Source organism: Aspergillus campestris, assembly GCF_002847485.1.
Source record: "Aspergillus campestris IBT 28561 chromosome Unknown P168scaffold_1, whole genome shotgun sequence".
NCBI lineage: Eukaryota > Fungi > Ascomycota > Eurotiomycetes > Eurotiales > Aspergillaceae > Aspergillus > Aspergillus campestris.
In genome coordinates, this window is record NW_020194336.1 from 624,620 (window position 1) to 644,048 (window position 19,429).

Sequence of the window (19,429 nt, forward strand, 5' to 3'; positions counted from 1 at the left end):
TAAACCAGGGTATCTATCCATACCCACACCATAACCTCATCAGGTCATCGATCAAGTCAAATCAAGTAAGTCATTTCATGGTTAGTTAAGTCATCGCTGGAAAACATCATCATCATCAGCCAGACCCGCGTCAAGTCTCATTATTCATGGAAGATTGTGGCCGTTCTGTCTGCCCAGTAAGAAAAAGAATCATATCGTAAGGCATTAGTTATCGAAAATCATGTCGTGCACCCAGTCCAAAAATCCACTTTTCCGTGATTTGGAATAAACCCGCTGCAGAAAGCCAATGTGTAACATGTAACGCCGGAGCTTTTCTGTGTGTTGCCGAATTGTGTTTGCTGCTTTTTCGTTGCTTTTTTTTTCTTTCTGTTTTCATGTTTGTTTGCTATTATGTGGCCGGGTTTGTATTTTGAGTTACATGGGCTTGCGAGGGCGGGTGGTTGTGATATCGGCGTGACAGCCCAACACACGCAGGGAGTCCCAGACGCGTTTGTAGAGAGGGGGACGAGCGAGTGTTAAGGTGTGATGGATGGCCTTGTCGGAGCGTTCCTCGCGGCAGAAGGAGCAGAGCTTGTCGCGGTCTGTTCGGCGGGACGACGGGTCGGGAGAATCCGAGCGCTGACGACGACGTGATTTGGCCTGGATGGCGGCGGCGGTGGAGCGATCGATATCGATATTGTGTCTCGGCTCATTGGGATGGGGATGGGGATTGGTGTTGTGACGCGAGCGAGGGGGTTGCGGGTGATGGTGGTTGTGATGTATGAGGGAGGTGGTGGACGGGGCGACCAGTCGGAGGGTTTGGTGGGCGGCTGGTCGAAGCGGATCGCGGCCGGGGCGGCCTGGCTGTGTGACCATGGCATCGGATGGGTGGTCGGGCATCGAGGGGAACTTTTCTAGCCCTGACCCCTGGCTTGGTGGTGGCTGGTGTTGCTGATGGCGGTTGTGGTGGTTGTTCTGCAGCTTGGGGGTGGACTTGGCGACGCGGAGCTGGACGCGACTGCGCACCTTCTTCAGGGTATCGATTGGATTGCGGGACAGCGACCGCGGGTCGAGTGATTCGTTGTCCGAGTCGGACTCCCAGACGGACTGCTCGCAGCGGTGGTGGGCTTCCGAGAAGGACGTCGAGGGCCGGTGCCTGCCCGATGTTGCTGTGGCCTGCCGTTCAATGGCGGGGGAGCCTGGCACGGGACTGGGTACTGGACTCGGGCAGTCATTGGCGGGGATGAAGAGGGCTTGGTCGAAGTGCGTCGTGTGAGGCTCCATGGTGACTGGGTTGATGAGACTGGGGGGCGAGATCATGGAGGGTTCGATCGAGGGCCGTCCGGACGGCGTCTGGGGCTTCTTCGGGCCCACTGCGTTGGCATTGCGGCCGGCCGCAGGGGGATTGGCGAAGGGAGGTAGAGAAGGAAGCGGTTTGCCTCGGAGGCTGGCGAGGTCCTGGCACTCGGGTTGAGCCATGATGAGCGTGTCGGACGAGCCGCTCGATGGGAGCGGTGTCCTCACATCCCGGGTTGGGGTGCGTGGGATGATAGGCGCCGGTGGTCGACAGCGATTGCGCAGGGACGATGCCGGCATATAGAAGGCGCCTGACGCCGGGTTGCTGCTGGTACCTTTAGGCATCTGGACGAGGGGTTCTTGATGAAGGGAGGTAGAGTAGTTGGAAGAGAACGAGCTGCTGGGGGTCAATTCGGGCGTGGCCTCGGTCTGTACCGAGCTGAAGGAGCCCTGACTCTGATGTACAATCGGCTGGGGTCCCCGGCTGTGGCGCAAAGCTCCGGTCTGCTGCAGCCCCAACTGGTGCTCCAATTCCACGACTGAAAGGGTGGACCGGTTGACGCTGGGGCGGGACCGGATGGTCTCGTCACGCACGGCCGACGAGGGACGTGACTTGGAGTGGCTCACGGCTGGGAGTACGAAATACTGGTGAGCATCACGAAGCGTGGGCCGACCTGGCCCCCAAGAGTGGCCTGCCAGTGAGTGTTCGAGGTAGAAGGGATCCGGGTTAGGGTTGGACTCGTCAAGGGACTGCGTGGGATAGTAGGATGATGCTCTCTGCTTTGGTGGAGAGGGAGTGGGCAAGAGCACGGTGCTTTGAGATCGATTGTGACGGTTCTGGGACGTCTGCATGCCTCTGGGTAGTCGAGAGTATCCGTTCGCCATTGACTATATTCACGATAGCCAAACGCGTGGGATAAGAGTCTTAATCTTAGGCGGAGGGGGGCATTCGTAACGACAGACAAGCAGTGGATGATAATCCACGTAGCAACAGAGATCAGTGATCAGAATAATCAAGCGAGAGGAAATGGGAAGATTAAAGGAAAGAAAAGCAAGACATGAATGACAACAAGGGAGAAAGGGAGGGAGGAGGTATGTTTATAGAGCTATCCTGGTTTTTTTTTTATTGTTATTATTATTATGACTATTATTATTTCCACCATACCAGTGCAGGACGGTCCTTTCAAGGCCTCAGACCGGCCGAACGGTGGCTAGGCCGGGGAGAGAAAGGGCCGACGCATGCCAATGCAGTGGCGATGGGATGTAAACAATCCCATATACTCCGGTGGAAAGAACCCATCAATGGGGAATGAATGCATTGAACTTGGAACCATGGAACAATGATCACAGACATCAATGACCTATCATACCTTACATCCCTTTCCTTTTTTCTCTTTTACTTACCCTACGGTAGGGTTGCCGCAAGGGCAACGCGCCTTGGTCCAGACGGGTTTATAATACCGATCGTCTGTGCGGAGCAAGGGAGTTCGGAAGTCGATCCGCAAGTGTATTCAGTATATACAGAGTACTCGTAGCTGTGTATTGATTCCTGGTCAAATTTGGAGGCAACGACAACTGTTGAAGCCATAATGGTAGTGAGTCAGTGCCTTATTCAGGGTATAACCACTCGTCTTGCAGAACATGAGGAATGACCCCAATAATTGGAAAGGAATGACCAAGAAGCAATAAATAGAAGGTACCCCCATGTTTCCCAGCCCGATTCCATTCCATCAGGGATGACCGTTCAATCCGTACATCTACGTCATGCACCCTCAGGATGGAGGAGATTGAGAACCAGGAAACCCCTATGAAGGCTGGAGCAGTCCACAGCATCCGTACTTCTGCCTTGGATATGAGCAATCAGATCCCTCCCCCGCACAAAGTTAACGAGGACATTGGTATTGTTACCCCAATGGCGTTCGCCTCCTCCAAAGAGTAGACTAAGAGTAGAGTTCCGAAGATCGTCCTCCATGGCGGTTGATCATGGCTGATCAGTCAACGGCAATGACCGTCCGTGCAGCCAGAACCGAATATCACGGAAGTTTAAGCGCTATCTATTTCAGCCACGGCGAGTCTTGTTTCATCTGGTTTATATGTTGCGTATTGCTCTTATTCATTTATTACTACTACGATCTTTCGTGTTTTGATTTTATTCCATGAAAATGATTATGCAGCAAGACCCGCATTCCCGAGGCTCATTCCGGTTGCCGGGACGCTGTGAGCTAAGTATGGATATTGAGTATGTGGGCGCTCAATGCCTTCTATTTTCTCTTGTTTGGTTCTTATTTTTATTCATTAATTTTGTGCTCTTTTACCCCTTCCTCTTTGCACTGTATCTACTTTGTTTTTTCTTTTCTTTTCTTCTGTTGGATGAACAACCCCAGTACAAACGAATACGAGGGCTGGCAAAGTCTCTGCCTGGGGATTCACCCCTGAGGGGCGTGACCTTGCTAACCCTATCCCATCCCATCCTTGCTGGCCAGTTTTCAACGCACCTTGGTCCCAAAAGGGTGACATGCCCGTTTTACGACCAGCCAATGTGAGTTCGCCCGGGTGGTTGATTCCCATCCCCAGACTCGCACTGCACTACCTGTGCGGCTATGGTTTCAGACGCGCTGGTGCGGAACTCGCCACTGGCAGGTGGACAGTCATTGTGTGGCGCGAGTGTATTGCAGGTGCTGGGTGGAGGGGATGCGATGCGGGCTTCGATGGCTTGGTTCAGCCCTTGCCCTTGACTTTCCTTTCCTTGTGTTGGGAGATGAGGGGGTGGATGGTTGTGAGTTTGGAGGGGCTTAGATTGGGTTTGGTGTAGGTTTTGCAGGGAGGTGGTCCGCGCGGTTGGAATGACGGTTGGATTTGAGTTGTCGATACGAGTCGATATCTACTACCAGTGAAGATGGTGAATAGACGGATTGCTACGATAGTTTTTTTTTCAATGCTGAGATGCTCGCGACCTCATCCTGCTCAGATCGCTGAACTGAGCGTACCATGCATAGTAAGAACCTTGGTGAAGTCAAGTCGATACAAGAGAACTGTCCAGACCAGATCGAAAAGTCCCACATTCCAAAGCTCTGACCCTCGGCCTACCGGACGAGAGCCTTTCAACGACACTGACTCGAGCGCAGTCAAATGTCCCTCCAGAAATAAGCCATAGTACCTGCAGATACATCCTCATGCATATCATTCTCAGGTTATGCGCATCTGCATGTCGGTCGAGCTATGTGCAGACAGCAAGTACGTATTAATAATGCCTCTCCATCTGCTACATTGGTGCCTGTCGATCAGAACGTAAAGCCAGTGCTCTTGCATCGTCGGGGCAAGTCCCTCATGCATCTCCGAGGAGGGTAGTGGAGGAGGAGGTACAGTAGCTCTTCCCGGAACCCACGGTTGGATGCAGCACGGGTGTTTCTGTCGGGTGGGAGGCTCGTACGTCCGGGACATTCCTCAGGACGCAGGGCGTCGATCATTGGTATGAGGTGGCGGCGACGAAGCTGTATCTCTCTTCGAATCGCGTATTTAGTTTCTGTTCACCTTTCAGACTTCTGATATAAATCGTCTCGACGCGTCCACGGATCGAAGATTGATCGTGTTGACGGACTCGACGCAGCTTTCCGCACTTCCCCCGGGATAAACTTCCCTATTGGCACTCTGCAAGTCATTATTGTCGAGGCACAGGGATCGTGGACATGAGACATGCTGCAAGGCAGTTCGAGGTGTTTTGAGACCGGGGCGGTCGGAATCGCCTCCTGAACTTAAAACCGACGCACTCCTTGCCTAGGAGTGATTCTGGGATTGGGATGGGCTCGTCTGAGTTGTTGTTGTCTGTTCCTTTCTCTCATTTGTTCTTTGCGACATCTGTTGAACCAGGGTTTTTCTGGGTTCATCCGAATGATCTGCGTCTTGGCTTTCTACGGAGAACTCCGTACATTATGGAGCACATTTGATCAGTCTCGTTCCAACAATATGGACAGGTAATTCAGGATCACTAGGCAAAGCTGGAATATTCGATTGAAATAGACGAGTATCATTTCGACCAACGCTCGTCTCCTCGTTGTGGAAATATGATCCGTTGTGGAGCAATAGACTCGTCGATAAATTCCCACCAACTTACCGAGGTACATTTCCACCCAAGAAAGGGACTTCTCTGGATGAACCCGATCGAAGGACCCAGTGTGGGGGGGAGAACCCGGTGGTTCGTTCCAAATAATTCACATCGGGTCTCAGGGGTAACATTAATTGATTAATTGATTCATCTATCATTATCCCGCTATCTTTCGAATCCGACCCGTCTATACTCCTCTGACCTCACCAGCATGTGTTGTGAATCCAGAGTGAGCTGGCTCCAGCTAGTTCTTCAGGGGTGATATTAATAGCCACTATGAGCAACTGCCAACTCAGCAGTGACCACTGGCCAGCCTGTTCCAATCTATTGTTGGGATTTCTCACGTTTGCAATTTCTATTACATCATGAAGAAACGATCATCTGTTACCATTGCTTAAATGAGTCTCATCTACTGTAGGATTAGTATCATTACATGTGCAGACTGTAGTGGAGTGTAGATAGATAGAAGAATCAAATAGTTCAATATGAAGAATGATTCATCAGAAGCAGAAAACCAATCTAACCCCTTACAGTTAGTATCCGACCCTGTCTTCTTTCCATCTTTCCTTCTTTTCTTCTCCTTTCAATCAATCAATCACATTCTTTCTCTCCTCCTCTCCGTGTTGATATCCCGCGGACAACTGGCATCCTCGACTGCCTCCCTGAGTCCCTCCTTTATTGGCGTCCTCCCTTTTCGGTGACCTCTGAATGGTGCTCCATGACCGCTGGGATTGAGGGAGTCTGTCACTCCTCCAAACTAAGAAATCCCGAGCGGTCAAAGCGAGTATCGAAGCAGGTACGTTAACTACGTGGTTCATCATCCTTCCCAGCCATCACATTTCCCGCCTCACTCCCATTCGACCAGCCTCTCTTTCTTCCTCTCTCCTTCGTGCCCAAAACAATTCGAGTCTACTCAATTCAATCAATTCAATTCCTTCCTAACCTTTCGATCCATTCTTCCATTTTCCATTACGGTCAGATTGTTGCAATCTTGTCTGAATACCCACATTCCATTCCACCCATTCCAATCTCCGCAATTACTGACATCAGAGCACCGCTAGAGCCACTTCATCACTGTGCTGGATTGAGCTCCAAACCCATACGACAAGCCAATTCATTTGACAAAAGCCCTCCACGTTCACAACGCAGCTTGAAGCGCCCGGTGCTGTTCCACTTCAACACTCACGTTGTCGTCGCATCCTGCACCCCTGCCACGACCAACCTCAGCAGTGTCTCACCACGCTCGCCGCATATCTGACGAGACCTACGAAATTTACGACCCCTCCACTGTAACGACCCCCCGACGGCAACGCCAGCAGCCGGCTGCTTTTGATCCTGCCCCGTCCCCTGTCCTCGCTTCTCATCCCAGCAATCGCTCCCTCCGGAGAACCTCCCGTCTCCCCCTCCGCCCCCCGACTGTCGATGTTTCGGGCCGTCCGCGCGTAGAGCAGATTATCCCCGTCCTCGTCCATCCCATCCATCCCGCCTCAAATCGCACCAGTGGCATTGGTGCTCTCCGTCCGGCCTTATCGGAACCGCACACCGAAGACGACGAGGACCCCGACTCGCATCACCCTCCCCCGGGTCAGTCCTACTGGCCCCGTCATACCAATCGAGTCTCGCCGCGCACCGCCTCGGCCATCCTCTGGACGCTCGAAGAGGCCACTCGCAAACCATTCCCTTTCACCACCGACTGGGACGAGGTGAATTCGTCCATGGCGGACTTGATGAGCCCCACCAGTGCCCCCGGGTATGGAAGCACCGGTCGTACGCAGAACGGTGCCACCCGCGCCGCCCCGGGCCCCGTTCCCGTGAACCCGCATCCCCCTAGCGGCGTACGGACGCCCACTGATATCATGAGACAGCGTCGGGACCGAGAGGCACGCCGGAAGGCAGAACAGGACGCACGCGATCAGGAGCAGGGGGCGGGGGAGCGCCGGCCGCAGGACGCCCAGGATCCGGCCCCTACCCGCGCTCCGTACCCTGCTGGGGTTGCCGGGGAGCGACCCCAGCGCCGAGGGTCCCGCGCGGATCCTCAACCCGAGTACCGGGCGACCGCCGCTGACACCGCACCGCCGGGGATCCCCGTAGCGCCGCGACGGTCGGCGCCGCCCCAGCAGCCCCCGATGGCGGCCTCCAACCGACCGCCCACCGCGACCGGCCCACCTGCTTCTGCTCCGGCCCCGGCGGACCCGGCGGCCCCCCACGCCACGACAGCGCCCAAGCAACCCGCTCCGGCGGCGCCCACAGCGGCTGCGGGCCAACCGCAACAACCGCGACGCGTGGCCTTTCCCCACGCGTTTGAACGATGGGAGACGCTGTCATCGCACTGGGAGGGACTGACCAGTTACTGGATCCGCAAACTGGAGCAGAACAACGAGGCCATGGAGCGCGACCCCATCAGCCAGCAAATGGCCCGCCAAGTGACGGACCTGTCGGCCGCGGGCGCGAATCTGTTCCACGCCGTGGTGGAGCTGCAGCGTCTCCGGGCATCCTCCGAGCGTAAATTCCAACGGTGGTTCTTCGAGACCCGCGCGGAACAAGAGCGGTCCAAGGAGGTTCAGGCCGAACTCGACCGACAGCTCCGCGCCGAACGCCAGGCTCGGGCCGAGTCGCTGGCCACGTTCCAGAAGACCGAAAGCGACCGGGCTCGGATGGAAGGCCTGCTCAAAGAGATGCGTCGCGAGCTGCAGATCTCCAAGGAGGAAGCGCGTCGCGCCTGGGAGGAACTCGGTCGTCGCGAGCAAGAAGAGCGCGATCGGACCACCTCCCTGCGGAATGGAGAGCCCACCATCGTCGGCGGTGTCCAAGTGGTGCCCATGATCCAAGGTCTGGGGCGATCCAACCCGTCGAACCGACCGCCCGCCCACGAGACCCCCTACGACCAGTCAGAGAAACGTGCCGACTCACCCGAAGGTGGCTACTACGAGGAAACCCCCGTCTCGCCCACAGTGACAGATCCATTCACCGAAGGCCAGCGCGCTTACCAAGACACCGACCCCCAGCGGTTCACGACGCAGCCGCCGCCCGCAACCACCGCCGAGACAACCTCCTACTACAGCCAGACAGCGTACGCCCCGCGGCCAACGTCCGGCAACGACGAGGCCAGCAGCGAGCCCGGCGAGGAAGAGTACGACGGCTACCGCCGAGATCCAGCCGGAGCCCCGATCGTCTACCCTCCCGCCATGTCGGAGGAGAGTGACGAGTTCGAGCAGGGCTCAGCGGGCAGCGACCACGGCTATCCCGCGGGCACAGTGCCTACAACGTCGGCGCCTCTATATGCCGGATACCCGCCGACGACCGTCGATTACACGGGGTCTTCATGGGGCGAGGAACATGAACAGGGGTGGGAGGCGATGACTCCGCGCCACCGCCATCCTACGCGTCTCAGTGATGTCCTGGAAGAGGAGGAGCCCCGGACGACGCCTAGTCGAGCCAGCGTGGCTAGTCGGAGTGTACAGTGAAAAGTTTTCTTTTGATAGCTGCATAGCATGCTCTTTTCTTCTTTTTCCCTTTGCTCTTCTAACTTTTTTCTTTCTTTTATTTCATTCTATTCTCTTCTTCCCTTCATCTTGCCTACTCTTTTCTTCTTCTCTTCTCTTCCCTTACACTATTGTTGTTGTTTTTTTTCTGCCCTTCGGGACAGCTCTATTTCTTGCTTTATTTTTTCCCGGTTTCTTTCTTCCAATCCTGCATCCATGGCAACGTCTGGTGTTGGCGAGTGGTCAGTTCAGTTCATTCTTCCGTTCTGGTTCTGCAATAGGCAGGCGTAATTCTTGTAATTTTAGTTGTGGCTGGGTTGGGGTATACATAGTAAATAGACATTTACTACTATATTATTGATTGTTGTAAACGATTTGTCTTAAGATATTGATACCCTTTGGAGATAAATACTTCGTCTCCGGACTGTAGATATATACTCCTGTATATATATTTTGAAAGTGGTTGTTGTATCAGACACAGTCGGAGAGTACCCACCAACAACAACAGATAGCAATGAAGATACATTATCCTACCAAGTATCTGAAAGAACTACACCATCGAGCGAACTTATCATCGAGCGAAATAAATCATCAACCAGTGCCTGATCCAAAGATGCCAATATAGTCACGTGCCATACACACTAACCCAATCGGACAGACTAATCCCGGTCCTCCGCGGAGCGGATCCCATCCGACAACTCGAACCACCTGATCTCATTCCAGAAAACTCACCCGCTTACCTACCTATCTCCCAACACAATACACCACAAGAAACACAAACAATGGCATCGTCCCTCCGAAAACCAACAACGCTCACCCAGCTCCTGGGCCGCGTGCACCCGCGCGCACCCACCGCAGCCTCCCAACGCACCCTCCACACCATCACCAGCAACAGCACCATCAAGCGCGCAACATCCTCCCAAGTACCACCACCCACCATCAAACCCGCGCAACACCAATGGCGGGCCAGCTTCCACAGCTCCAGCAAGCTACAAGGAAAACCCCCCACAATGGGCCAGCTGAAAGCGCGCAACTCGACGGGCCCGTTCTCGTGGAAGGCCGCGGCGCTGTTTGTGGTGACGGGCGCGGCGATGATTATCTATTTCCGGGTGGAGAAGGAGAGGCTCGCGCGGCAGAGGGTCGCGGAGATGAATAAGGGGGTTGGGAAGCCGAAGGTGGGGGGCCGTTTGTGTTGACGGATTTGGAGGGGAGGGTTGTTACGGAGGAGGAGTTGAGGGGGAGGTATTCTTTTGTGAGTATCCATCTGTTTCTTCCCTTCTGATATTTGGAAGAGAAAGGAAGGAAGGAAGCAAAAGAATTGGATTGGGAAAGATGCTAACAGGTGTAGGTCTACTTCGGCTTCACCCACTGCCCCGACATCTGCCCCGACGAGCTCGACAAAATGGCTGCCATCATCGACAACGTGAAGGCGCAGACCAAAGGCGAGAATGTCTTCCTGCCGGTTTTCATCACGTGTGATCCCGCGCGCGACACGCCTGAGGTGCTGAAGAACTACCTGAAGGAGTTCCACGACGATATTATCGGGCTGACGGGCACGTACGAGCAAGTGCGCAATGTGTGCAAGCAGTATCGGGTGTATTTCAGTACTCCGCGCGATGTGAAGCCTGGGGAGGATTATCTCGTGGATCATAGTATCTACTTTTATTTGATGGGTCAGCTTTCCCCCCTTTTCCACCTACTGGTTTAGCCTGCGGCTCGAATTATTATGCTAATTGTGAACAGACCCCGAAGGAGACTTCGTCGAGTGTATCGGTCGCCAGGATACGCCCGAGTCCGCGACGAGGGTCATCATGGAGCATATCAATGACTGGAAGAGAGCGGGCAAGCCATTGAAGAAGTAAAGCTCGGATATGTAGTATAGTATGTATAATATGTACAACGATAGACCCAAAATAAGAAACAAAATAATCCACCCCTCTCAATACCATCCGTCCATCATCAAGCAATACTCAACTAGAAGCAACAAGATTCCCCCCCCATCCCTCTCCCTATTCTCCCTCCAACAACCCCCCCATCAACAAACTCCTCCCTCTTCCAAATCTCCACCCCCTCCTTACACCGTTCCAGCACCTCCTCCCCCGCCCTCCAAGCCGCAACCCGATGTCCCGAGCTAACCGCAATCGCAATCGACGACTCCCCCACGGGCACCACGCCTAGTCGATGCTCGATGACCAGGCCTGTCAGGTTGTGTGCGCGCACGGCGTCCTCCGCGATGCGCCGCATGGACTTCAGAGCGAGGGGCGGGTAGCTTGTGTAGCTGAGCTGCGCGACGGGGCGGTCTTCGAAGGTGTCTCGCGTTGTGCCGAGGAAGAGGACGTTGGCGCCTGCTTGGGGGGAAGATACGTGTGCGAGGACCTTGGAGGGATCGAGAGGGCTGTAGGTTAGGGTGAGGTGGATGTTCAGCGTGGGGTCGGTTATGGTGCGTGGGTAGGTTTTGGGGTCGAGGTGCGGGGGAGGGGGTCGGTTGGTGAGGGTTGTTGGTTTTGTTGTTCTGGGAGATTTGACATTGTGGGGTGGTCTGTGGTGACTCGGATAGAATTGAGCTGGACTGAGGTATATTGAACAGTGGGATATTGTGTTGTTGATTGTTGCGATGAGCGAGGGTAGGTGGATGTTGATGTTGATGTTATCTATCGTCTTTCTCTATCTCCGGTGCGGAGTGGTAGTATGCCTGAGGCAGATGTATTATCTTATCGCTGATCTTCTTATCTTATCCATCTGATCTTCTATCTTCTGGTCTATTGTGGACTGTACAGACACTTGGCTATGAAAGAATAATTGGTCTATCCTCTAGGTTTTTCGATTTATGGGTATGTCTATTGAATTACGTTGGAGTTACACATCATATGTAGAGCGGAAAGGACTCATCTATCTTATATCTCGGTTCTCGCACTCGGTTTGTCTTCTCCCTCTGTTGACTTTTGCATATTAAAAGCCCGGCCTGCTTTTTGATTTGAAAAACTGTATTTAAGTACTTCATTATATCGTAATATAGGATTTTCTCGAAGCTAGTCAATTGTGTCGTGTTCGACCGAGTAAGCAGAGTACGAAACCAGCATTGCTTGAATAGAAGGATGTTCAAAGGTATCTGTTTCAAACTACTCATTTTGAATATGCCTATCAATAACCGCTAGTCAATGGTGCCTCTGTATGCGTGCAGTCAAGGCCTGCTATATAATGATCAATCAAACCAGGACTAGGTGTGTTGCAATTTTCCTAACCATGCCTTTGTGCATCTGAAAACCCCACCATGCCAAACTTTTTCTCGTCCTACCCACTGACCGTCGCATATATCATTCCATCCTCGTTTCTCGGAGATAAATGATAATTCCCATTGTAAGCGCAGCAAAAACAACAGCAATAACTGAGCCAGTTAGCAAACATCCGATCCTAGCATCGACAGAGACACAACTCACCCGGTATGAACTGAAACGCGCGCAAATACGCAGCCCGAATAGTCTCCTGTACTGCTTCAGGAAGCGTCTCCGAGAATCTTGCATCGTTGACAATTTTTTGGACCAGCTGCGTCAAACAGATGACCGATTAGTTGCGCCCCCCTCTCCATTCTACCATCATTCATATGACATACCTGCTTCTCCCCAAACACAGCCAACTCCCGCGAAAGCCGATCTCCAAACATACGCTGCACCACAGCGACGCCCAAGGCGGGCCCGATGATTAGGCCTAGCTGCTGGCTGAGGTAGTAGGTGGTGATGCACGTAGGGAGGGCCCCCTTGGGAGCGTCGAGCGACATTGCGACGAACTGCGCCGAGTAGATGACGCCCATGCCCACGCCGATTGTGAACAGATACACCATTTCCCAGTTGAAGCAGCCGTTTCGCCAGCGAATGAGGATTGCGACGAAGGAGGTGGTGATTAGGCACATTGCGGCTATGGTGATGTGTTTGTAGCGGTGGGTTCTTGGTTTGTTTTGTGAGAATGGTGTGCGGTTTGATGGGAAAAGAGAAGGAGGGGGGGGTTTACCGCTTGATGACGGTGCCTGAAATGAGGCCGCCGATGCAGACGCCCAGAGAGCTGAGGATGAGGCTAATTGAGGCAAGGACGTCGCTGGTGTGTTTGACGCGGATGAAGTAGGGTACGGTGTTGGTTATGAGCTGGTTGTGTTAGTGGGCGATAGGAACTGGGAGGAGGGCAGGCAGCTCACGGCAAATCGACCTCCGTTCATAAATATCTGAACTGCGCAGTAGCCTCCTAGTGGTGTTTTGAGAATCGATAAAGGTATAAGTGGGTATGCCGCCCAGTATGCCTCCACTAGGAAAAACGCTATGACGGCAGCCAGGAAGATGGGCAGCAGAATATAAGGCAGATTGGAGTTATCTCCCGGCGAGCTACTTTCGCTTTGAACAAGAAACACCAATGTAAGAATGGACAGCGTGAAAGTAAAGAGGCCCGCCACGTCGAGATGCGCCAGCTTCGAACGAGGAGAACCACCCTCCGCGCTAACAGTCTGGTTCAACGAGGCCGGAAGGCCATATACGGCTACCAAGATGCAGACGCCTACGAGGGGGATCTGAGAGAGAAAAGACCTAGACCAGTTAGCAGCGTGCGGGAACAAGGGAGAGTCTGCTAACCATCTCCATCCGATTGTTTGTATTAGTAGGCCTCCAATGGGGGCACCCAGACTGCGTCCAGCGACATTGATCACATTGGCGTAACTTCGGAGAAGGGCGACGTCACCGGGTGGCATGAGGTCTGTCGACAATTAGGGATGTTATTGATATTGTTATTGGAGGTATGCTTACCTGTAATCACTATCGAAACCAACGAGATCATTCCCCCTCCGCTGACCCCCGCGACAACTCGGGCCACAACCAATTGCTCTAACGACGTGCTGATCCCACTGCAAGACTCAATCAGTATAGAAAGGCACAAGGAGATATGAACGTACCATGCAAGGCATCCAATCCCAAACAGCATATAAGACCACAGCAGTATGTCTTTCCGCCCATACACGTTGCACAGGGAACTATACTAGATCCAAGTCAACGCCATCCACCATCGTATATCGGATTATTTACCACAGGGAGGGAGACGCAGTATCCAAAATTGTAGGCTATTACGAGCCATAGACCGTGTGATAGGCGGTTGAACTGCGAGGCTATGGCGGCCCATGTCGAGACTACAATTGAGTCGTCGGCGGCCGCAAGAAAGATGCCTGCATATGTCAGTGGGATTCGGTATAGATAGCCAGAAAACTTACCGATGAAGCAGCCGTAGACGATCCATCGGGTTGACTTGGTTCCAGTCTCTGTGGACTCGCGTTTGATCTGATCTCCCAGGTTCTGCACTGGAGGTGAACTCAGGAGAGGTGTCTCCTCGTCGACGGTCATTCTTGCAGCAAATACAAGAGCGCAGCACAATCAATTCCCTGACTGTGGATTGACGACACCTGAGAAACCCAACACAATGAAACGACTACAAAATCCACGGATCAAGCTCAGTTTAAAGCAATCCAGAACTCTCAACAGGCAAGACATGGTACTCAATACTATAGGCCGGCCCGGAGAGCCCGAAGCCACAACATCCCTCAGTAGAGAATCGTCGATCAGCTTTTCCTGCCAAAGAGCCCTTCAAAAAAGCAAGTCCACCATAGCTCCCAATAAAAGCTTCAGCTCGTGGCAATCGCGTCAGCTTCTATGTATACTTAGTAGTTGAGAGCACCTGCATGACCTCACTAGTGGGTCAATAGTTTGCCAATGCGTCTCTGAACCAAGCATGTAGACTTTTCTCTGCAGAATGCGGGGATCAAATGGGTGATATACTTTGAGAGTGACCAATTGAGTCTGCCAATGAAGATTGATGGACGGGCACTACGCTGTAGATCGGTATTCATGATCCCTGACCGGATCGCTAGAGTGGCTGATAGGTGGGTCGGGGATCGATGATGCCTGTGTTGCTTATGGAGGGGTTGGAGACCGCAAATGGGACCGTGTGTGTACTTCATGCATAGAGTTTACTGTGTGACGCTCTTTGCATTGCGATGTTGCCATCCTATAATTGGCGCTATTCGATCCATATTCCGACTTCCGTGATGGTATCCTTTCCTCATACCTGGACTAGAGTATTTCGGTTCCTTGGACTGTGGTAAAAGAATCATGCCAGTTACATGGTTTCCGGTACGAAACCATTGCAGAAGGACAACCATGTATTGAATTAGGGTTGTGACTGTGTAGATAGCCCCAAATACATGTAGGATCGTGGACGATCTGGACTGACACATGGGCGCCGGCGTGTTCAGCTGATGTTTGTTTGTCGACAGAGGCGTAGCACAATATCGAAAGTGGTGAGCTGAGAAATCAACCGATCAGAAAAACCAAATATAAGACCCACAGTTGCCAATTCCCCTGCACTTGGTCAGCCCCAACCAACCAATGTGTCCAGTTTTCAGCATGCTGTTTAGAATTCTGCGCCTCGGCGCACTCGGCGCAGTACTCGGCGCGGTAGTCCCGGGTGGCTGGATGGGTAGAAGAGGTGCTGTGAGACAATTTGATTTACTCTGATCTAAACATGCTAAATGTCAACGGATAGATATACCGTACGATTTGTTGGAGGACTTTTACCGCATCTCGCAATATGCGAAGGCGGCGATTTGTAAAGCAAACCATAACGCAACGTCTGTGGGATCTCCGGTGTACTGCGACCCTGGAAACTGCACTATCATTATGCAAGCGCAAACGGAGATCTTATATGGGTTTTCGGGGTATGTTGCCCTGTGGGCTGGACTCTCTAAGATACATTAGCTCAATGTAGTGCATTTGTAGGATAACGCCCGGCGACACAACGGGCTACATCGCTGTCGACAAAAGCGCAGAGCTCATCGTGCTTTCTTTCCGCGGGACTGTCTCCGCAGAAAATCGCTGGATAGATTTTCAGATTAGCCATGTCGATGCTTCAAGCTTGTGCTACGGATGCAAGGCTCACAATGGATTCTGGAACGCCTCGAGCACTGCGCATGAGATCCTCCTGCCACAGCTAGCATCTGCTCTGGCCAGTTACCCCGGATATAGACTTGTCGTGACAGGGCACAGCCTCGGAGGGGCCTTGGCCACACTCGAATCATTGTATCTGAGGCAGGCTGGGTATCAGGTCGACATGGTAGGGTGACTACACCGGATTGTCTTTCTGGGTTGACGAGTCCAGTATACATTCGGTGCTCTCTCCGTGGGAAACCTCGCTCTAGCCGAGTACACCACCAATCAAGGAGTCGGTCACAGCTACCGCATCACTCATGATGCTGATTATATCCCCAAGATACTCTATCGGCTGTCACGTACTTTGGTGGGGATTGTTCCGGAGTATAGCCAATCATCGCCGGAGTACTGGATTACGTCTGGGAATAAAGAAGACCCTCCTGTGACCCCCGCAGATATTCAAGTGATCGAGGGAGTCAACAATGAAACTGGGAATCTGGGCGCAACAAGACCGGAGCGAGAGGCGCACTTGTGGTACCTGGGGACAACAAAGGTATGTGAGGATGAGTGAGTGACCGATGTCTGGTGGGATGACTTGATACTTCACCTATCCAGAAAGCCGAGTCTGTATGATGGCATGTCCAGTACAATTGCCTCTGTAGGTATCATTGAAGTGAAGTTGTGAAAAAGCCTTCTTGCAGACCACGGTCCAGATCTAATTCGAGTCAGTTAATATCAGATTCACAGTACTTTTCTCGATGATTACCTGCAGTGATGGACTGATACACTTCAACAAAGGAAGTGCATGAGCAGATGCGGGAATAAACGAACAGCTTCACCCAGGATGAAGTGATTTACTGATCCTCATTTCTTCTGAATCTCTCGAATATAAATACCCCCTTCTTCACCCAGCAACGTAGGCTTTCTCTGACCATCTCTCCCATCCCTCTTCCCCTTCATCCCCTCTCCTCCCCAGTCCTCCTCAGTCATATCCCCCTGCACCCTGCAGCCCAAACCACTTGCAACAGTTGCCCCATCCAAGATGAAGTTCAACCTTGTCTACCTCCTGACCTTCGTGGTCTTTGTGACTGCATCTGCCATCCCCGGTCCCAAGGCTGTGGACAGCGGTACATATCTACTCCACCACCATACATAACCGTTGACCACAACTAACACTGTATACAAACACAGCTGTCTCTGACAAGCACCTGCTTGTGCGCGATGAGGGCATCTGCCACAACAGTATCGACTGCGAGGGCGGCCTCTGCTGGGAAGGCATCTGCATTGACAGTCGTTGCCGCCATAATGGTGATAGTCCCGACGACTATTACTGCTTCCGTGGCAACTGCAACCCAATCCCTGGTCGCGAGAGAGATGTGGACGCGAACCAGATGCTGACGGAGCGCAACGATCCCAAATGTCACAACATGGAGGACTGCCGCGGCGCCTTGTGCGTCAGAGGTGTCTGCACTGACAGTCATTGCCGCCATAATGGCGACTGCCCCAACGATTATTTCTGCTTCCGAGGCGACTGCAACCCGATCCCCGGTCGGGCGAGAGATGTGAAGACGGATGTTTCTGACAAGCATCTGCTGGAGCGCAGTGACGGCCTCTGCCATAACAACGCCGACTGCGAAGGCGGCTTGTGCTGGGACGGTATCTGTGTTGACGGTCGTTGCCGCCATAATGACGATTGCCCCAACGACTACTACTGCTGGCGCGGTAACTGCAACAAGATTCCCCGCCGGGAGAGAGATGTGGACGCGGACCAGATTAACCAGTCTGGTGAGTTGAACTGGCTCCTGGAATAGCCACCTCGGGATTACTGACATGATATAGGCGATACTGTTGACACCGAAATGTGCTCCATCAATGTGACCGACACTGGTCTCGAGGCCCCTCCCACCCCGTGTAAGCACGATAATGAATGCAAGCGCTGCATGCACTGCATTAAGGGCTACTGTGGTTACAGACACGGCAAGACCGACGACGAGTCTGAGCTCATGGGGAGCGACAGCAACTGAGACACGGGATGTAGCGAGTTTTGGCTGGCTCCGTGTATCAACATTGAGGATCAACCTTTGGGTTCGAGCTCTACGCTGGACAAGTCGATCTGGCCATGGCAGGTTCACTGTGCCAACATTGAGGATCAACTCTTCGGTTTAAACTCTACGCTGAACAAGTAGAGCCGGCTATTCTCGAGTTCAGTCTTTTTGTCTTCATGTACCTAGATTTTTTCATGCTTATGTCAATTGACATTCAAGCCAATGCAACAATCAATTGATTGAATTTTTAAAAATTTCCCATGTAGACTTGCTAGTGAACTGCCATGTTAATCTATACCCCCGGTTGAGACTCTCAACACCTAGACCCCACCTTTCATAAACGAGATGGATCAACCCCCCGATCCCAATCCGACGCCTGTCTCATCCCCGCCCACTGTCGTATCGCTTCGAAATCACGACACGTATGCGTGACGTTCGCGAGCGGCAGCGTCATTTGGCGACTTTCGTCCCATGCCCACACAACGGTCGAGATATCCGACGAACACATGAGACTCTGGCGGATGGAGTCAACGCAGTGGTCGAGGTGCTCAATTCCGAGATTGCCACTCTCTTTCTCCTGAGACGAACCCGTCTGGGAGGCATTGAAAGCTGCAGAGCTGGTTGGAATGGCGCTGTTATCGTGATACGCCCACAGCTTCAACCGGATGTGGTTCTACAATCAAGAGGCGCATTAAACCCTTTCTATACCAGCTGATTGGATCTGACCAGAAAATGAAAAGACGGATAGAAAAGTGTAGCTGGAAATAGCATACCAAGCAATGCAGCTGGTGGAAAACGTCCAGTCCCACGACATAGTACCCCGGTTCCTCTGGGATAGCGGCGGTCTTTACGGGGAGCTGGGCTGCCTGCTCATGGGGAATCATGCTGATACCGGCTGTATCCCGTTACATAACTGTCTACACTAAATCAGGAACAAACGAAAGAATATGAGAACGGTATACCTTGGTAGAGACGATCCCAAGCCAATATATTCTCTTGTGTGGGAGGACCCATATACTCGCTCTTGTCGCCGCCAAAGCCATGACTGAAGACTTTGGTCTCATATCGGATTGCGTCTTTGGCGGGGGCTAGCGTATACTCCTTATTAGCATGTTGTGAATATAAACGTGGGGTAGGACACGACGAACAATATAGCTCGTTGGGTATCCAGTGTATCCCGTCATTCGACCTTGACAGAAGCACTAGCACTATGCCAAAGACGAGGAACACGATAGCTATCCATTGGATGATGAGTACGCGCTGAAGCGCTTTGTGCCGTTTTTCGTAGTACTCCACAAGGATGTTGCAACCGCAGTCATGGACATTGTCGGTTGGCAGCAGGGGCTCCTCAGAATCGTGGGATGCTGCTCGGGGGCGGCTGGATTGGGGCATTGATGCGCTTGCGGGGTCTGTGGAATAGTTTCAGGATGAATGGGTTCGAGGGGAGAGGTTCATTGTGCACTGCTGGATCTCTTATCTCCGACCCTGTCCCTTGCATGTGTTTGGCAAGGTGTGAACAAAGCCGCGGTGGGAATATGGTTGTTCATTTGTTGGATTCTGTAGACTTGTTAC

At 52.7% G+C, this 19,429-nt stretch overlaps 7 protein-coding genes and 1 pseudogene across 8 annotated transcripts; 4 read left to right on the plus strand and 4 right to left on the minus strand.

Annotated features, from left to right (window-relative positions):
• Nucleotides 1–158: 158 nt before the first annotated feature.
• On the minus strand, nucleotides 159–2,322 carry P168DRAFT_331206 (uncharacterized protein). Its single transcript, XM_024841643.1, has one exon. The coding sequence runs from the start codon at nucleotides 2,158–2,160 to the stop codon at nucleotides 415–417; it is 1,746 nt and encodes a 581-aa protein (XP_024696495.1). The 5' UTR covers nucleotides 2,161–2,322; the 3' UTR covers nucleotides 159–414.
• A 730-nt stretch (nucleotides 2,323–3,052) lies between these two features.
• P168DRAFT_323111 (uncharacterized protein) lies at nucleotides 3,053–8,841 on the plus strand (the record flags this gene model as incomplete). The annotated part of the gene is made up of 2 exons (XM_024840649.1): nucleotides 3,053–3,173; nucleotides 6,608–8,841. The coding sequence occupies 2 exons, from the start codon at nucleotides 3,053–3,055 to the stop codon at nucleotides 8,839–8,841; spliced, it is 2,355 nt and encodes a 784-aa protein (XP_024696496.1).
• A 934-nt stretch (nucleotides 8,842–9,775) lies between these two features.
• Nucleotides 9,776–10,796, plus strand: P168DRAFT_286075 (SCO family protein). Its single transcript, XM_024836274.1, has 4 exons — nucleotides 9,776–10,034; nucleotides 10,067–10,111; nucleotides 10,208–10,532; nucleotides 10,603–10,796. The coding sequence occupies exons 1-4, from the start codon at nucleotides 9,870–9,872 to the stop codon at nucleotides 10,719–10,721; spliced, it is 654 nt and encodes a 217-aa protein (XP_024696497.1). The 5' UTR covers nucleotides 9,776–9,869; the 3' UTR covers nucleotides 10,722–10,796.
• Nucleotides 10,797–10,833: 37 nt separating this feature from the next.
• P168DRAFT_331222 lies at nucleotides 10,834–11,500 on the minus strand (annotated as a pseudogene; the record flags this gene model as incomplete). The annotated part of the gene is made up of 1 exon: nucleotides 10,834–11,500. A coding segment is annotated over one exon (667 nt), but the record flags the coding sequence as incomplete, so codon positions are not given.
• A 499-nt stretch (nucleotides 11,501–11,999) lies between these two features.
• Nucleotides 12,000–14,231, minus strand: P168DRAFT_323113 (putative transporter; the record flags this gene model as incomplete). The annotated part of the gene is made up of 10 exons (XM_024840650.1): nucleotides 12,000–12,244; nucleotides 12,297–12,402; nucleotides 12,470–12,800; nucleotides 12,865–12,995; nucleotides 13,046–13,427; nucleotides 13,473–13,593; nucleotides 13,644–13,741; nucleotides 13,790–13,872; nucleotides 13,920–14,056; nucleotides 14,102–14,231. 10 exons carry the CDS (start codon nucleotides 14,229–14,231, stop codon nucleotides 12,174–12,176), a joined length of 1,590 nt encoding a protein of 529 aa, XP_024696498.1. The 3' UTR covers nucleotides 12,000–12,173.
• A 1,059-nt stretch (nucleotides 14,232–15,290) lies between these two features.
• P168DRAFT_294134 (lipase family protein) lies at nucleotides 15,291–16,383 on the plus strand (the record flags this gene model as incomplete). Its single annotated transcript, XM_024837939.1, has 4 exons — nucleotides 15,291–15,363; nucleotides 15,430–15,601; nucleotides 15,663–15,996; nucleotides 16,042–16,383. 4 exons carry the CDS (start codon nucleotides 15,291–15,293, stop codon nucleotides 16,381–16,383), a joined length of 921 nt encoding a protein of 306 aa, XP_024696499.1.
• A 117-nt stretch (nucleotides 16,384–16,500) lies between these two features.
• Nucleotides 16,501–18,086, plus strand: P168DRAFT_323114 (uncharacterized protein). Its single transcript, XM_024840651.1, has 3 exons — nucleotides 16,501–16,939; nucleotides 17,004–17,597; nucleotides 17,652–18,086. Exons 1-3 carry the CDS (start codon nucleotides 16,855–16,857, stop codon nucleotides 17,834–17,836), a joined length of 864 nt encoding a protein of 287 aa, XP_024696500.1. The 5' UTR covers nucleotides 16,501–16,854; the 3' UTR covers nucleotides 17,837–18,086.
• A 30-nt stretch (nucleotides 18,087–18,116) lies between these two features.
• Nucleotides 18,117–19,261, minus strand: P168DRAFT_286080 (oxidase ustYa family protein). The gene is made up of 4 exons (XM_024836275.1): nucleotides 19,006–19,261; nucleotides 18,820–18,945; nucleotides 18,631–18,752; nucleotides 18,117–18,530 (listed from the first exon to the last, which is right to left on the minus strand). Exons 1-4 carry the CDS (start codon nucleotides 19,247–19,249, stop codon nucleotides 18,192–18,194), a joined length of 831 nt encoding a protein of 276 aa, XP_024696501.1. The 5' UTR covers nucleotides 19,250–19,261; the 3' UTR covers nucleotides 18,117–18,191.
• Nucleotides 19,262–19,429: the final 168 nt, after the last annotated feature.

What these genes read in the sequence shown, in the direction of transcription:
- P168DRAFT_286075 (XM_024836274.1), top strand. Translation starts at nt 9,870, where the DNA reads ATGGGCCAGCTGAAAGCGCGCAACTCGACGGGCCCGTTCTCGTGGAAG. An exon ending in TGAGGGGGAGGTATTCTTTT is followed by an intron (nt 10,112 to 10,207) that starts GTGAGTATCCAT and finishes TAACAGGTGTAG; the next exon opens with GTCTACTTCGGCTTCACCCA. An exon ending in TATCTACTTTTATTTGATGG is followed by an intron (nt 10,533 to 10,602) that starts GTCAGCTTTCCC and finishes AATTGTGAACAG; the next exon opens with ACCCCGAAGGAGACTTCGTC.
- P168DRAFT_331206 (XM_024841643.1), bottom strand. Translation starts at nt 2,160, where the DNA reads ATGGCGAACGGATACTCTCGACTACCCAGAGGCATGCAGACGTCCCAG.
- P168DRAFT_286080 (XM_024836275.1), bottom strand. Translation starts at nt 19,249, where the DNA reads ATGCCCCAATCCAGCCGCCCCCGAGCAGCATCCCACGATTCTGAGGAG. An exon ending in TTGGGATCGTCTCTACCAAG is followed by an intron (nt 18,753 to 18,819) that starts GTATACCGTTCT and finishes AACGGGATACAG; the next exon opens with CCGGTATCAGCATGATTCCC. An exon ending in TCCACCAGCTGCATTGCTTG is followed by an intron (nt 18,531 to 18,630) that starts GTATGCTATTTC and finishes TCTTGATTGTAG; the next exon opens with AACCACATCCGGTTGAAGCT.
- P168DRAFT_323114 (XM_024840651.1), top strand. Translation starts at nt 16,855, where the DNA reads ATGAAGTTCAACCTTGTCTACCTCCTGACCTTCGTGGTCTTTGTGACT. An exon ending in TCCCAAGGCTGTGGACAGCG is followed by an intron (nt 16,940 to 17,003) that starts GTACATATCTAC and finishes ATACAAACACAG; the next exon opens with CTGTCTCTGACAAGCACCTG. An exon ending in GGACCAGATTAACCAGTCTG is followed by an intron (nt 17,598 to 17,651) that starts GTGAGTTGAACT and finishes GACATGATATAG; the next exon opens with GCGATACTGTTGACACCGAA.